The sequence below is a fragment of the Vombatus ursinus genome, unplaced genomic scaffold (assembly GCF_900497805.2).
Source record: "Vombatus ursinus unplaced genomic scaffold, bare-nosed wombat genome assembly UNPS02014817.1, whole genome shotgun sequence".
NCBI classification, from domain to species: Eukaryota; Metazoa; Chordata; class Mammalia; order Diprotodontia; family Vombatidae; genus Vombatus; species Vombatus ursinus.
The window spans coordinates 11,154,937-11,170,950 of NW_020954595.1; the positions used below are offsets into that span (position 1 = coordinate 11,154,937).

At 49.1% G+C, this 16,014-nt stretch overlaps 1 protein-coding gene across 1 annotated transcript in view; it reads left to right on the forward strand.

Annotated features, from left to right (window-relative positions):
- AOAH (acyloxyacyl hydrolase) overlaps window positions 1-16,014 on the forward strand; it is a 115,584-nt gene that overhangs the window by 67,509 nt on the left and 32,061 nt on the right. The window contains exon 15 of the mRNA XM_027835812.1: window positions 13,040-13,131. Within this exon, the coding sequence (XP_027691613.1) occupies window positions 13,040-13,131 (92 nt within the window). The remainder of the gene's footprint in view (window positions 1-13,039; window positions 13,132-16,014) is intronic.

Here is a 16,014-nt window from a genome sequence, read left to right on the forward strand (position 1 = left end):
CTTGGCAAAGACACTGTTGTGCTTTGTCATTTCCTTCTCCAGCTCATTCTACAGATGAGGAAATTGAATCAAACAGGGTTAAGTGACTTGCTCAAGGTCACAGAGCTAGTCAGATTTGAGGTCAGATTTGAACTCAGGTCTTCCTGACTCCAAGGCCAGCACTCTGCACTATGGCACCCCCTAGTTGCTAAAGAAAGGGGTAATCTTAGTACTCTTGTCGTGGTTATTGCTGATACGGATCATTCAATTCCCAATGAGTCTATGAGCTCAGTGGTGCAGGGTCCCCCTCAATAGGGCAGATCCCATGCCATCCCACACTCCCCCACTGCACAAATCTCATTCCCATCCTCAGACACATCCTCAGGAAAAGGGTTGACTCCATGTATGAGTGTCTTGAGACCTTTTAACATCTCCCTGTCACCTGTCAAGTGTGCCTCAACTTGCCCCGAGTCCTTTTAGTGAATCAAAGCAAACTTGTTTGTGCAGGAAGAGTGAAAGGAAAGCTCTCATCAGAGCAGAGCCAGTCCCTAACTTTCTCAGCCCCGATGACTCAGGAGTGAGCCCTCCCTCTTGGGTCCCCAGCCCCGCCTCCGAGGCCAGCAAGCCCAGTGTGCAGGTTCTCTATCGAGTGGTCATCCAGACCCACCTCGAAGAGCTTGGGGGAGCAGAGATTGCCACCTCTACACCCCGTCCCTTCCACTCTGGGCCAGCCCTCCTGAGGAGGTCAGTGGCCTCTGCCACCAGCTCCCATGGCTTCCCCAACAACAGCCCTTTGGAGACTTGAAGCCAGAGGACTCGTGTCCCCTAAGCTGAGCCTTCACAGTGCCTTCGAACAAGCCTCACATGACAGGGACACAGGACCCTTTACCTTCCTTGTTGCCTCTGTCTGGATGGTTTTCTCCCAGATCTGCAGACCCTCCTCACAATGCAGCTTTTCCAATGCCTGCAGATGTGTCTCTGTTCTCCTGAGCCTTCTCTTCAACGTCCCCTAATCTGCCATTTTCTGCTTTTTCGTCCTCAAAGAGTCTCAGAGCTGGAAGGGACTGTGGCTGAATGAGAATCCACTCATAACACAAGGGATAATCTAGGCTTTGCCTGATGGCCTTTGCCTCCACGTAACCCCATTCCACTTAGCTGGGGCTGCGATTCAGTGAGGCCTCCAGAGGATGAATGGGAGCCTCTGGGAGCTGACTTCTCAGCAGTAACAAACCATGGAGATGAGCCGTGCTGAAGCCCCCCAGAGGCTATCATTTATCAATATCAACGGAACCCCGATCCAACTGGCAGGTCACTGGACCATGGGGCTGAGCCTGTGTTTATAGTTCTCAGGTTCCCAAATCCAGAACTCCAAGGTCACCTCCAGATAGAAGACCCCAAAGACTCTTCCCACCTGGGGAGGGCCGGGATGCTTATTCCAGGAAAGAGACAGGGGCCCCCTTTGGCCATCCTCTTCTCCTTTTCTTATCCCAAGTTCAGCTCCCTTCACCTTTTGGGGGATCCAGGAGCTGGATCGCGCGCCGCCTGGCTCTCTCTGAGGCACAGCAGAGACCATTCCTGGAGAGCAGGCGCTGTCCATGTCCTGCTGTCTTTGTCAGGCCCAATGCAAATATTCAACATCAGCAGTTATTGGCCCCACCTCTGAACAGCTGACAGATGGAAGGGCTGCTGAGGAATGTCAGGAACCAAGAACACTGTAGGATAAGGCTCTAGACTTGGAGTCACCAAGATCTGAATTCACATCCCACCTCAGGTACCCACTACTGGTATGCAAGTCACAACCTCTCTGTGCCTCTGTTTCTGCGACTATAAAATAAAGGAGCTGTCCTGGGCTCTCAGAACCTTCCATCTCTGCATCTATGATCCTAAGGCCTGGGTTCCAATCCCTTCTCTGACACTTCTCTCGGCGGCCACGCACTCACGGAGCTTCGGTTTCCCTAGAATGTAAAATGCTGGTAGTCATAGCACCTGCCTCACACAGCTGCTGAAAGATTAAATGAGAAAAGGACTCATGTGTACAAAAATATTTATAGCAAGTCCTTTTGTCATGGCAGAGACTTGCAAACAGTGGGGTATCCGTCGATCGGGGACAGCTGCACCAATTACAGCACATGAAGGCGATAGAATAGGGTCGTGTCATAAGAAATGATGAAAAGGATGATTTCCAAGAAACCTGGGGAGCCGTGCAGAAGCAGAGAAGGATGAAGTGAACAGAACCAAGAGGACCATCTGTACAATAACGAGGCTATCAGAAAGACAAACTGCTTGGAGGAGCTCGGCAACATGTGTCAACACAGCGACCGCCCCGGTCCGGGGGACTCACAGCAAAAACGCGCGCCCCTCTCCTAGGAGCAGGAGGGCACCCGCGGGGACCGACGGAGACGAGTCCTGCAGACAGTTTTTGTTTCTCTTGACTGTTCATGTTTGTGACTGGGTTTTTGTTTTTCTTTCTTCCTCGGGGGTGGCAGAGACATAGGGAGGAGAGGAAAGGGATTTTCATTCATTGAAAAACGTTTTGATTTTTTAGAAAAGGATTAAATGAGAGAATGAATGTGAGCCCTTTTCGGGATTTGCTTTCTGCCTTTGTGCTCCCAGTGCCCTACAGTGCCTGCACAGAGTGGATGCTTAAGAAATGCTTGCTGATTGATCGAATACTAAAGTGCTTTGCAAACTTGAAAGGGTTATGTAAATGTCACGTGTAATGATTACCCCTTGGGGTCAAACTCAACCAAAGTCTCACCTAATTAGTCAAGGGGCAGCAATGCCGACCATGGCAGTGGCCATGGCAGTGACGTCAATGTCACTTCGGTCTTTGTGATAATCACTCATCTGTTTCGAATCACTGGTGGTCAGGATCCTTATCTTTCTTTCATCCCAGCTCCAGTTCATGGAGAGGCCTAGGCCTGCCACATTTGTCTCATGGTCTTTGAAAAAAATTGATAATAGGCGTAAAATTGGAAGGCTGAAACATTGGCTGGCATTACCTCTTTCCGTCAATAGAAGCTCTAGGGGCACCAGCCTTGCTCATGCCCAGAGTGATGCCAGACTGGTGAGATGGTGGGCTGAGGTCAGGGAAGGTCCTTGAATCAATTCTGAGTCATCAACGCTAAAGCAATAGAGCAGTAAAAGCCCTGAGGTTACAAGAGATGTCTGGATTTTACATGTCCCTCTCTCCAGGAGAATGGAAAGATTAGAAGATGGCTTTGGGGAGTTGTCTGCTTGAGCAGGGATTGTCTCTGCGACCCCAGCTGGCGGCTCATTTTGAACTGGCAGGTGTTTAGGGGCAGTAAGGAGAACCGTGTTATTAGTGGCAGGTCCCAGAGGATTCATGAACAGCTTTCCACACTTGCAGCATCCTGGATAATTGCATCCACACTGCCACATAAAGCGGTCAGCAGAACTCCCCCAATGTGCTGGCCAGATGGACGCACTTTCTGAAGGGTCTCTGAACCCCCATTTGCCTGTTTCCTCCTGAGGCTCCTCTCCCTTCCTCCCATGCAGGTTGTGGGAGGAAGGATTCAACACAACCCCAAGACCAGGACTGACCAAAAGCAGTGGCCGCTATGGGCCAGTCCTGGAGAGGGGAGTCTTTGTGGGCTGCCAAGTTTCCGTCTCACTCAGAGATTCTGCGAGCTGTTGGGTCCCTTAGGGCAGGATGGGTAGACACTGCAAATAGGTACATTTGGGCCTATGGTGAGGAAAAACTTCCAGACACTCCCAGCTGTGCCAAAGCGGGTGGCTGCCTCTCTCAGGAGGTAGGGAGCAGCTGAGAACGCACAGGAGGTCTCAGTCAGAAGCCAGATGGTGCAGAAGGGGATCTTACTCAATGATCTCACTGCCATGGTCAATCATGTCACTGCCATAGTCAACGATGTTACTACTGTGGTCAGTGATGTCACTGCCATGGATCTTATTCAGGTGGGTGGGACAGGTGGCCTCTAAGGGCTCTTCCATCTCTGAGGTAGCTCTGGGCGAGTTCTGCCTTGGTCTCACACAACTTGGGAAATGTGAGGAGCCCTAGAGCTGGACACAGCCCACCCAACAGAATCCAAGCCAGCCACTCTGAAATCAGAGCCCCTGCCTCAGATACTTACTGTCTGTGTGGTGCTGGATAAGCCTTACCACCTTTCTGAGTCTCAATTTACTCATCTGTAAAGGGAGGGAGTTGGGTTTGCCAGGAGCCCTCCAGATCCTGCAATGTTGCCCTGGTGCTCCAGGAGCCACGGGGCTGTCAGAGTGACTCCTGGGACAGGGACCACCTCCTCAATAACTACTCTGGGAGCTGGGGACCCAGAGGGAGGACTCAGGCCCCTACCAGGAGTCAGAGACAGGTCCTCTGCCTAAGACCTTGCCCTCTCTCATTTCTTCTCTCCCAACTCGACCAGCTGGTAGGCTTAGGCAGGAGGTCTTGGGAGGGATGTCAGCTCGAGCATTGCTTTTTTCCATGAATTGGGGATTAGCAGCTTCCAGGATGCGGGAGTGCAGAGTTGTGGACAGGCTTCAGGGCTGCTAAGCCCCCTGCTGCTGGGAATGTGGCTTTCAGATTGCATTTGGTCCCAAGTGCCTGAGTGAGAGGTGCAAGGCCAGAGCAGCAAAAACAACTGAGAAAAACAGATGGGGGGAGGGAAGGCTCCTCCAGTCAGGCTGCCAGATTTTCCTGTTTGCAGACCCAAAGAGAACTCCAGCCCAAGGCAATCTGGGCCCTGTGGGGCCTGTGACCCATTTAAAATAGTTCCATCTAATTCGGTTTAATTCAATTGAGACAAGAGTTATTAAGAACAGAGTAAGTGTGAGGCACTGACTGGGCTAAGCCCTGGAGACCCCAAGCTAACAAAAATAGTCCCTGCCCCCAGGGAGCTTCCATTCTGCTGGGAGCTGATAGTTAAGTAAATATAAGGTTACCTGAGGAGGGAGGCCTCCTGTACCTGAACTGAACTGAGCCCCAAGAGACAGAGGTGAGAAGAGAGGGCATTCCTGACATGGGGCACAGCTGATTCAAAAGCATGAAGGCTGGAGATGAGGAGTGTGACGAGTAGGAGAGTTCAGCCGGACAGAGCAAAGCGGAGGAGTGGCACGTGAAGGCTTCATGAGTGGGTAGCCTCTTCCCCAGGGGGAGAAAGCGGCGCTTTTCCCCTTTCCCGTCTTGTACCAAGGAGGTCATTTTGTTGTCTGGAGCGAACACAGACACCAAGGCTCACTGTGCAACCTTGGAGAGGCAGGATGCCAAGCCGTTGGAGAGCTGACCTTCGCGTCAGGGAGACGTGGCTTCAGCCCCACCCCAGACGCTCCCTCGGCCGAGGACTTGGCTCTCTGGGGCTCAGGGAAGGCTCTAGAACTAAGTGTTAGATGCTGAGGGTCCTCGCACTAGGAGTTCCCACCAGAAGCTGTCCAGGGTCCTTGACTTGAGGTATCTGAGGATCCAAGGTCAAGGCAAAGAGAGCTGACACGTGATGCTCTTCTACGTCACTGTCCACGCCCCGCCCCTCCCCTGCGCACCTGGGAGGCCCCAGGGACGCCAAGGTTCTTCCTCCAAACCCCGCCCCCTCCTCGTTCTGGGGCCACCTCCTCACTAAGCACTGTGGCCCCAAGGGGATTTCCAGCGGATTTGAACTCGGGACTATGCAGCTGGGAAGGTGTTTTTGGCTTGGTCAGAAGAGGGTGAAAATGCAAAGCTCCCGGGCTTCTCTAGAGATTGTCTGTCCTTCCCACCTGTGACAGGAGCGGAGGTACCCGAGCCGAGGGATGGCCCGAGACCCGAGCTCTCCTCCAGCAGCCCTTAATCACTGTTGTTCGGTCGAGTCTGACTCTGCGACCCCATGTGGGGTTTTCTTGGCAAAGATGCTGAGGTTTACCACTTCCTTCTCCCACTCACTTTACAGATGAGGAAACTGAGGTAATCAGGGTTAAGTGACTTGCCCAAGGTCACACAGCTAGTCTGCGTCTGAGGCCACATTTGAACTCAGGAAGATGAGTGTTCCAGACTCCAGGCCGGGCTCTCTGTCCACTGCGCAGTTCTGGGGAAATCAGGCAGAGACAAAACAAGGCCGCTACAACCCCACCAGCCTCCAGATGACCAAAGTGATGTTTGGGGGCTGCCGCAGGCGGCATGAGCAGACCTGTGAATGTAAATCAGTATCTTTGTCTTTGAACAAGGCCATCTCTGCTTGACTAATTTTCCCTTGAAGAGAAAAAAAGGAGAAGAAAAAGCAGACAGCCAACTCTTCCAGCCTAGCAGGAGACGGTGCCCTCCTGCCACGGCCCCCATCTGTTCGTAAGTAATTTCTAGAATATTTTAGCTGCCCTTTCATCGAAGCGGCATCTCAAGGCGTGTTGGCAGGGCCAGGGCAGCTGAGCCAGACAAATCTGATCTTCCAAGTGTCCGTCACAGGGCCTCTGGCTGCCAGGGCCCCTGCACCCTCGTCTGACCATTATCTGGGAGGCGGCCCACGAGCTCCTTGTGCTGGTCCTGGGGCCTGAGGAAACCTTCACCTTGTCAGGACAAAGCAAAGGCATCTTCTCCCAGGACTGAGGAGATGCTGATATTTCCAGGTCACATATTATATACTCTGGGAGAGGAGGGTTTTGTCTGATTCAGTTTATTAAACAGGGCATTGTGCATAGAATCATGGATTGAGATGTGAAGGGACCTTAATGGTTGTCTAGAGTCTAGACCCCTCATCTGGGGTGTGGCCTTTTGACTAAGTCCAAGTTTTACAGAACAAATCCTGTTATTAAGGGGCTTTGCTCTGTGAAGTTTGGGCCCCACTTGAGGACCTATAGGGCCTTGAGGCCACAGATTCCCCACCCCTAGACCAACACCCTCATTTTACAGAAGAGGAAACTGAGGCCCAGTATGGTTAAGTGGTTTGCCCAAAGTCACACAGGTTGTGTTTGGCAGAGCCAAGATTTGAGCTTAGGTGCCATGGCCCAAGTTTGGTGTTCTTTCAAAGGAAAGAACAGAATGCCTCCTACTATTGTGCCATCTCCACAGCCCAGCCTCCATACTCCCTGGGAGAACCCCCAGATGCAGATAATGTCCATGGACCTAACAGGGATGATGGAGTGGGAAAAAAAGTGTTCAGAGGTCCATAGAAAATGGCCCACCAGTCTTGGTAATCTGACTTCAAATTCACGTTTGGGCCATTTCAAAAAGCTGGATTCCTTTGGCGTTCAAGATTCTCTTTGGCAAAACCAATCCAAATCCTTCTTTTGACCTCCTGGATGCCGTGGCCTGGAAGATGAGGATGCTGGACTTGGGAAAGAAGATGACCAGCCGAGTCACTGCTCATTTCTTCCATCAGGAAAAGGACTTCGCCTTTGCCGCGGTACATCTCTCTGCAGACAGTGACCAAGTCACAGGGGACAGTTGGCTCTTTCTGTTGCTTTTCCTTTTTGTGAATCCAGACCCGACAGCTGGTGGACTGGGTTCTGGTGCGTTCAGTGCCCTTGTCCCACTTGCTGAAGGTGAGCCTTCAGGTCTTCTACCTGCCAGCTATGAAAAGACCATGCTGGCTAGGCTCTGCATTTCTTCTGAGAAAAAGGTGACTTCTCAACTGCCCCAAATCACTTTCCGAGAAAGCCAAGCAACCGCATTTATGAGTAAATGAAAGAGAAAATTATTTTAAGCTGCATAATTGTGGAAGGCATTTGGAATTACTCAGTCCATATGGCTGTGCTCCCAACAAGATTTCTTGGATAATTCCAAAGGGCAGGACAGCATGAATCCAAAGATGTCTGCAGCCCCTCATTTCCTTTGCAAACCTAAAGGTGAGCCATTCCAGACTGGCATGTAAAACTCAATAAAGGACTGTTGAACCTAATAAAATACAAAATATAGTAGAGAGGATATGACAGATTCTTGGTGTATCTTTCTTACAATTTTATCTCTCAGAAACTAGAGGAAGTAATAAAAGGAATTGCTACTCTGAGCCTAATTATCATCACCAATAAGGAATTGGTCCATTAAGTAGAAACATCAGAAGTCTTGAGAGGCAAAGGACATTGATTTCACCTTAGAGTTCATGATGGAGGAGAATGCTGGACATAGTCATATGTGGACACAGGATCTCAGGAAAGCAAATTCAAACAGTTCAGAGGAAAAATAGGCTTGATTCCACCATCTGAGATGTTAAAAGGGGAGTTGGCTCTATATGGTCAAGGGACATTCAGAAATAATAAGAACAACACTGTCAAGGAAGAGGCAGGATGATATAGTGGAAGAGCATTAAATTGGGAGTCAAGAGCAGAGTTCAAATCCTAACTACCACTTACTGTGTGTGTCCTTAAACAAGTCACTCATCTTCACTAGACTTCAGTTTTCTTCTCTGTAAAATGAAGAGGCTAGACAACATGATCCCCAAGTTCCTACCAAGCTCTAAATCCTTGGTCTTCGGAGGAAAAAAAAGTATCTAAAAAGGCTAATGTGGATACATAGGGAGCTCTCTAGTGAGCTCAGATTTTAAAAGGACATGTAGAAAAGATGCAAATGAGCATATAATAACAAGAAGGAAAAACCTTTAAGAACAGTGTCAGGAAGATTATAGCTCAGAATGGATATATCTACATATATCTATAATAACATCTAACAAAAATCTCCCAAGACAACAAAGTGAGTTTCTTAAGCTCTCCTGGGTACAAAGAGAATGTGAACAAGATAAATCTACTGCCTGTAATAATGGTATTTTGTTAACTGTCTACCACCCCCCAAAGATGTTTATTCCTCACTCCTTGGCCAGGAAGGCAGACACCTATGCCAAGGAAGACTCTTAGCCCCAGCCAACAGGACAGCCAGGAGGAACATGTAACACATGGTACAGAGAAAGGAAAATGCCTCAGTGGTCATTGTGCTCTTAACTTCTCTATGAAAGAGAATGATCTTTACATCATTCAAATGAGGTAAGATGGCAAGGGACCACCTCGCTGCTCTGAATTAATTCACGTTTCCCAACCTAAAAATGACCCCCCAGATGCTGCTTTCAGATGCAGGTGCCAGCCCATGGCTGGCAATTCTGAGGAACTGTGATGAGCAGGAGAGGGTCCAGAAGCCTGGCATGGCCAAGCACCATCCTAATTTACAAAAAGATGAAGAAGGAAGATTCTAAAGACCATAGAGGATGGAGTTTGGCATCCATCCCCAGCATCATACTAGAAGGGCTGGTATTTGCTCTCAGAGAGGCAGTCCTCATTATGTTTCATGACCCACCAAGCTAATCTCATTGGCTTTTTCAACAGGGTCTGTAGACTGAGGCAGGATGGTTCATTTTAAGAAGTGCTGGGTTTGGAATCAGAGGGTCTGGGTTCAAATAGTGTCAGTGCCACTTACTATTTGTATGAATGTGGGCAGATCCTTTTACTTGTAGGAGCCTCTGTCTTATCTATAAAATGAGAGTGTCAGACTAGATAACCATGAAGTCCTTTCCAGTGATATAATGATAATCTTGTGATTTTATAATGTGACAAAGTTCTCATTATATACTTGTAAACAAGATGGAAAAAATGTAAACTGGCTAATGATATAATTAACCTCCACCAGTCAATAAGCATTTATTAAGCACCTACTTTATGCCAGGGACTGTGCTAAGCACTGGAGATATGAAGAGAGGCAAAAAGACAGTCCCTACCCTCAAAGAACTCACAACTGTTTAGATGACCATAACTAAAAAGTATTCATGAAATAATAAACCTGGAAGGAAGTCACCAGTGGTGAGCCACAGGGCTCTATCCTTGACCACCCTGAGGTTAAAATTTTTATTTCTCCCTTGGATCAAGAGTCAGATGATATGCTTATTTCATTGCAAGAGACAGAAAACCAAAAAAAAAATTCTATTTGATTACCGAATTGGGATCTAAGAATATCTTGACAGGATAGAATGAAGAATGAAATTTAATAAGATTAAAGTGTACAATTCTTGACTGATTAAAAAAACATCAAAAGAACAAATACAGGGAGGGGGAGGGTGGTTATTCAGCAGTTCACGCCCAGACGACCTAAGGTGGTACAGAATGCTGGACAGAGAGCGAGGACTGGCCTTAGAAAAGACCTGAGTACACTTCCTATGCTGGGTGACCCTGGACAAGTTACTTTAACTTTCTGGGTCTCATTCTCTCATCTAGGTCCCTTCCAGCTCCCAGTCTCCCGTCCTAGGAGCAGAGAGATCTCGGGGCCACCTGGCTGTAGTTTACAAGCGTCTAGCTCCAGCCCTGCCTGGAGTGCCATGCTCACCTGGGGTGGAGGGGGCATTTCCGGAACAACCTTGATAGCCCAGAGGGCATGCAGAGGAGGCTGGCTAGAATTGGGAAAGGACCAGAAAACCAGATGCTCTTTTTAGCTTAGACAACAGACTCGGGTGATGCTTATGCAGAAATCTTTCCGTATTTGACTAGTACCGTGTGGTTCCAGAGGTCGCCAGTGGATGAGCCCGCAGAAAAACATCCCTTAACCAAACAAGGAGCTTCATGAAGAATCTACTAGAGCTAGAGATGTCTAGCAATGGGCTTCTTTATTCAGTAGCGAGCTCCCTGGCACTGAAGGTATTCAAGCTGGGACTGGCGGATATGTCAAGAATGTCATTGAGGAGACTCGTGCTTGGGGGAGAGGGAGGCATTCCGGTCAGGGAGAACCGGGGCTAGCTAACCTCCAAGGTCCCTCCGGACTGTAATATCCTAGGGGTCTGTAATCCTTGAGGTATGCGAACTGGTGGGAGAGCTGAATAAGAATGTGGAGCTCTGCGCCGGGATTGGACGTGAAACACTGCGTCTTTCTGTGCCAGGTCAGGAACGCTGGGGTGCTGGTGCTGTCTCACCCAGACATCGTCTGATATTAGCGAGCCTGAGAGCTCTTTGGGGCAAGAGATAGAGGGAAGAGGCTCTAACTCACTTAAAGCCAATCACGCGCAAGTCGAGTCGTGACGTCATTGGTCCTCTTGGAGAAGGAAAGACGAACAATGATAACAAAGGGACACAGGAGGATGGAGGGGGGAGGGGGGCTCCCGACGCTTCCTAGCTTTGCGATCCCGTCGGAGTCCTCTCATCCCTCTGGGCACAGTGTCCTCCTGGGCACAAGGAGGGGGTACGGGGTCTGGCTCTGAAACCCGCGACGCTGCTCTAAGTCCATATTGGCTTTCTGTTGGACTGGGAGCTCCTGAGGGCAGGCAGCATCTCAGGGCCGCCTTTGTACCCCAGCACTTAGCACGGAGCCTGGTACAGAGACAATGTTGGACACGTGTTTATTGTTGTTTGGTGATTCTGGGAGCTCTGAACCGATCACTTCAGGCCGACCCCAATCCGGCGACACCCCTCTAAGTATTGCCTTTGAAATATAACAGTGGGCTTCTTTTTTTTAACCGACTCTGAAATCTTATTTCCCTAAAATAACTACTCCCCGCCCCGTGACATATTGGCATCAGGCAGCTTTAAATGAGATCGACCAAGAGCCCCGGTGAGCAAATAGAAACCTCTGGAAGGTACTGGCCTTTCTCTCTCTCTGCCGAGGATGGAAGCCTTTCCTTGCAGGAAAAAAAACAAAACAAAACATCAAGTCCGTTCTCCTTTGTCATAATTGTTGACACCTTCCTAAGTAAAAGAGAAAACTAGATCAGCATGGTGGAAGACAATGGACTTCAGTCGCAATAATTTAAATGCAACGGTATGGGGGGAGAGGGAAGGTTGGCTTTTAGACAAATGGGTCCTTTACCTCCTGGAATAAATAAATCATGATGTTAGTGCATCAAGTATAAATAATAAAAGAGGGAGATGGGAGAAATGAAGAGTTGACAAGGTGGAGAAAAAGCTATGGGTACCAGGAAAGGGTTTGGGGCAGGGGGACTGAATACCAGCTCCCCTTCATCACCCCAAAACAGCAAAGATTGCTCTGAATAAAGCAAAAACACAGAAGTCAACAAAAGGGGGGAGGGGGGAAGGAATCCAACATTAGGACAAACTTCGAAGAGGCACAGGAGGCCAAAATTTTTAAAGTAGTAAACGTTATCCAAGTGGTCTCCAAACCCAAGGATGGCTGCCCACACTGGAACAAAGGAAAATGAGAAAGCCTCACAATGAGAAGAAGGGAAGCTGCAGCAGAAACAATGGGGACCTCTGAAATGAGACCCAAAGTGCTTCAGAAACTCACAAACTAACCAAAGAAAGAACCGGGAATGAGAAATAGAGCATTCACAGAATACAGAAAGACAACCAAGAAAAAACGGTTTCAAACACATGATGGAGAAATCTCCCTCTTCAGTGGATGCTCTGAAAAAGAGATAAGAAGCAATTAATTGGGGGGAAAAAACCTTGGTAGCAACCATATCTGATAAAGGTCTGCTCTGCAAGGTCTGTAAGGAATTGGTTCCTATTTGTGAGAACAAGAGCCCATCCCCCTTGCCTCACTGGTTGGAATGCCCCATGGCCTCTTCCAAGCTCACCTTCTGCCCTTCCAGTTCATCCTCCATTCTCCCCCATTCAGCTGTCAAAGTGATCTTCCTGAAGATGACCATGTTACTCTCACTAAACTCCGATGGCTCTTTCTTATCTCCAGCATCCTAGATTCAGAATATACCCCACCCCTTTCCAGTCTTCTTATGCCTTACTCTTCCCTCCAGTGACACTACCCTCCTGGCTATTCCCCAAACAAGACCCTCCATCTCCTGACACTGACTGTCCCCCATACCTGGAATGCTCTGCCTCATGGCTTCCCCGGCTTCCTTTGAGTCCCAGCTAAAATTCCACCTTCTAAAGGCAGCCCCTGGCAGAGAAAACCAGAAAGAGATGATGATTTGGGTCAACAAATGAGGAGCCTAACTTGGGCCAACTCACGCAGATCAGGACAAGGAGGAAGGGCACCAGTGGCCTGGGTTCTCTAGAACTAGCCTAGAAACTCTTGGGTATTTGCCACTGATCAGGTCCCTGTTCAGCTCAGGTTTCTCACCAATTCTAACAAAATGTTCATCCTTTCCTAAAAATTTTCCACTGGCCTGCTGCTTAGTGAGCTGGGGCCAGAAAAGAGAAATGGTCCCCTATTAAGAGTGCCTTATTTTTCTGTTTTTAGAAAACTTTCTCCAATCTGCCCAAGGCTTTGAGCAATGAGCTCGACTGGCCCGAGCTCTCTGGCACAACAGGATTTCTGAATTCTACCAGTGGGTGAGTGAATGCGTCTGTGAATACATGTGCAACATGTACACACATCCATGCAAACACACACACACACACACACACACACACACATACAGAAACTGGAAGGGCTATGGGGGGGAGGGGCCGAGGGCTTGAAATCATTGATAAGGGTCATTAGCCACCATCTCTAGGACGGGGAGGGCATCCAAGGAAGCTCCTGCTGAGCCCTAGCCTAGATCCCTAGGGGCTGGACATGAAGCTGGATTTTGACTAAGACAAATGTTCCACCGGCAGAGCCCATACTACTGACTTCAGACAGAAAACCATGTAATAGTTAGTTTTGCCAAACTGATCTGGTTTTTCCTTCTATTTCTTTTTTATATTTGTGACAAGGGATGGCAGGAGAAGTGAGGCATGTACTGAGAAATGAAGTGAAAGGCAAATAAAAGTTATCAACAAAAATTAAAATTAAAGAAAAAGAAAATGCTACTGGATGGGTAGCATAGACAGAGGGGATTCCCTATTATCCAGTCACAGGAATGAATATTTGTGAAAAGGAATGTGTAGAATTTAATTTAATTCAACAAGCATTTATTAAGCACCTACTGTGTGTGTTAGGATCCTACATCTAGGTCTAGAAGAGGTATGTAGTTTAACCCCTTTGTTTGATAGATGAGGAAACTGAGGCCCAGGAAAGTTGAGTGACTTGCCTAAAGTCACATGGGAACTCATCATCGGGGGAGGATTTGAACCCAGGCCCTTTGCCTCCAAACTCAGCTCTCTTGACTTGGTACCAAGGTGTGACTGGGATACAAGTACACAGAGCAGTAAATGTACAGAGCCGTTGGGGAAGGGGAGTTGACAGTGGTGGAAGGTGCTGTCCTGGCCTCCCAGTCAGGGCAGCTAAATACTGTCTCCTGGAGGCTGTACCCATCCATCAGCCTCTGCTCAGACATCTGGGCATGTGTCAAGAAACAAACATAAGCTCTGAGGTTAGCCCTTCCTCTCTTGGTTCAGCTGAGTCAACACATTCGTGCACCTGTTCTCTTGTCTCACAGTCCTGGGAAAATATTTACTCTCAAATAAGTAAAAAGACGGCCTTCTCTGCATAGGAAGGTCTCATGGGTTAAAGAGTAGGTTCATGGAGCCGGGGCTTCCAGGGACCTGGGAGGCCATCTGCTTAACACTTCTCATTTTACAGATGAGGAAACTGAGGCTCAATCAAGTTAAGTGACTTGCCCAAGGTCACTCAGGTAGTAGAAGTCCACTGGAAGGTCTCTAGGAGATGGTGACTTGGGGTGAGGTAGGAGCTGAGGTGGGGGAGGGGACAGAGCTTGGATGGGGGATGGGCAGGAGAGGAGCTCTCAGGAAGATGGATGAAATGTGGTGATTGACAGTCACATGCCTGCGGAAACCGCCTGTGGTCAGTCATCTGTCAGCAGGCATTTGCTAAGTGGTTACTAGGCACCTGGTGCTGGGCCGAGTAAGACAAAAGCGAAAGTCCCTGCCCTCAGGGAGATTATGTTCTACTAGCTAGAGTCAATTCCACTGCTAACTAACTGTGTGACCTTAGGCAAATCACTCAACCTACCCAGGTCTCAGTTTCCCCATCGTAAAATGGTCGTACAAACAGCCAACAAAGTCTGGCTATGAATTGAGCTGGGGGAATGTGGGGGGCCTGACCTGAGCGTGGCGACCACAGTGCCCACCTTTGGGATCCGCCTTCCTGCGGTACACATGCGGCACCACGACTCCCACAGGAGTCACGCCGTCCAGTATCCCACCCCTCTCATAGAGGAATGCCCTCCACGGCGTCATCAGCAGTGGTCATTCGGCCTCTTTTGGAATGCTTTCAGGGAAGGGGAGCTCACTGCGTTTCAAAGCAGACTCCAGTGGCTATCCTGCACATTACTCTATCAGGGCCCTAGCAAAAGAACCCCTAGCCAAAAACTCCGACAGAGAAGAGAGGGGACCAAGGAATGACCTTTCACCCCTCTCACAGCTCCCCCCAATCCGGTCCCTTCTCTCCTCTCCCTGGGGCCTCATCTCTCCCAGCTCCAATCCTCCATAGAGTGGGCCAAGGGGCTGCCTAAAACATAGCTCTGACCATGGCCCTCCCCCCCCCAGTAAGCTCCAGTGTCCCCCATTGCCTCCAAAACTCCCCCACTTGGCGTTTAATGCACTTCACAGAGACTGCGGTTTGTCTTTCCGGGCAGATCTCCCTTTACCGCCCTTCATAAATTCTACACTCAGGCCAAACTGGCCTCAGTTCTCTTCCTCGAATATACCGACATCCCATCTCCCTCCACCCAGCCTTTGCACACACTGCCTCCCCTGCCTGGAATGCTGTCATGCCTCACCTGTACCCTGTAGAACCATTAGGTTCTTTTAAAGCACAGCTCAAAGGGCTACCTCTTACAGGGAGCCTTCCCTGATCTCTCCAGTTGCTAGAGCTTCCCCCCAACCCCATAGGAACTAATTCTGCATGTATTTTGCATATACGTGGGCATATATACTGGTTGGTGCTATTCTTTGTAAGCAAGGTAGTAGCTTGTTTTTTACCTATTTGTTTGTAGAGGCGAGAATGCGTTCTTCTGCATTCTGCTTGGTGGGTCATCCTCGGGTTTCTTCCCTTTCTCTCTGTCCCAGAAGACCTTGTGGGATCCCCAAGGATGGTGGCCTTGCTGCGTGACTCCCTTCAGCAGAAGCTGAATTTTTCTCCTCTCAGCAAGTGAGGTTAGGAAGGTCAGCACAGTCACACAGGCCCACCTGCTACCGATGAAAGCTCGGTACGTTGATATCGGGCTGGAACTCCCACTCATCTATTTCAGCACTTCCCTGGTTTTCTCCCCTGGGAGACAAGCAGGGCTTTCCAAGAGTGCCCAGAATCCACCACACGCAAGCCAGAAG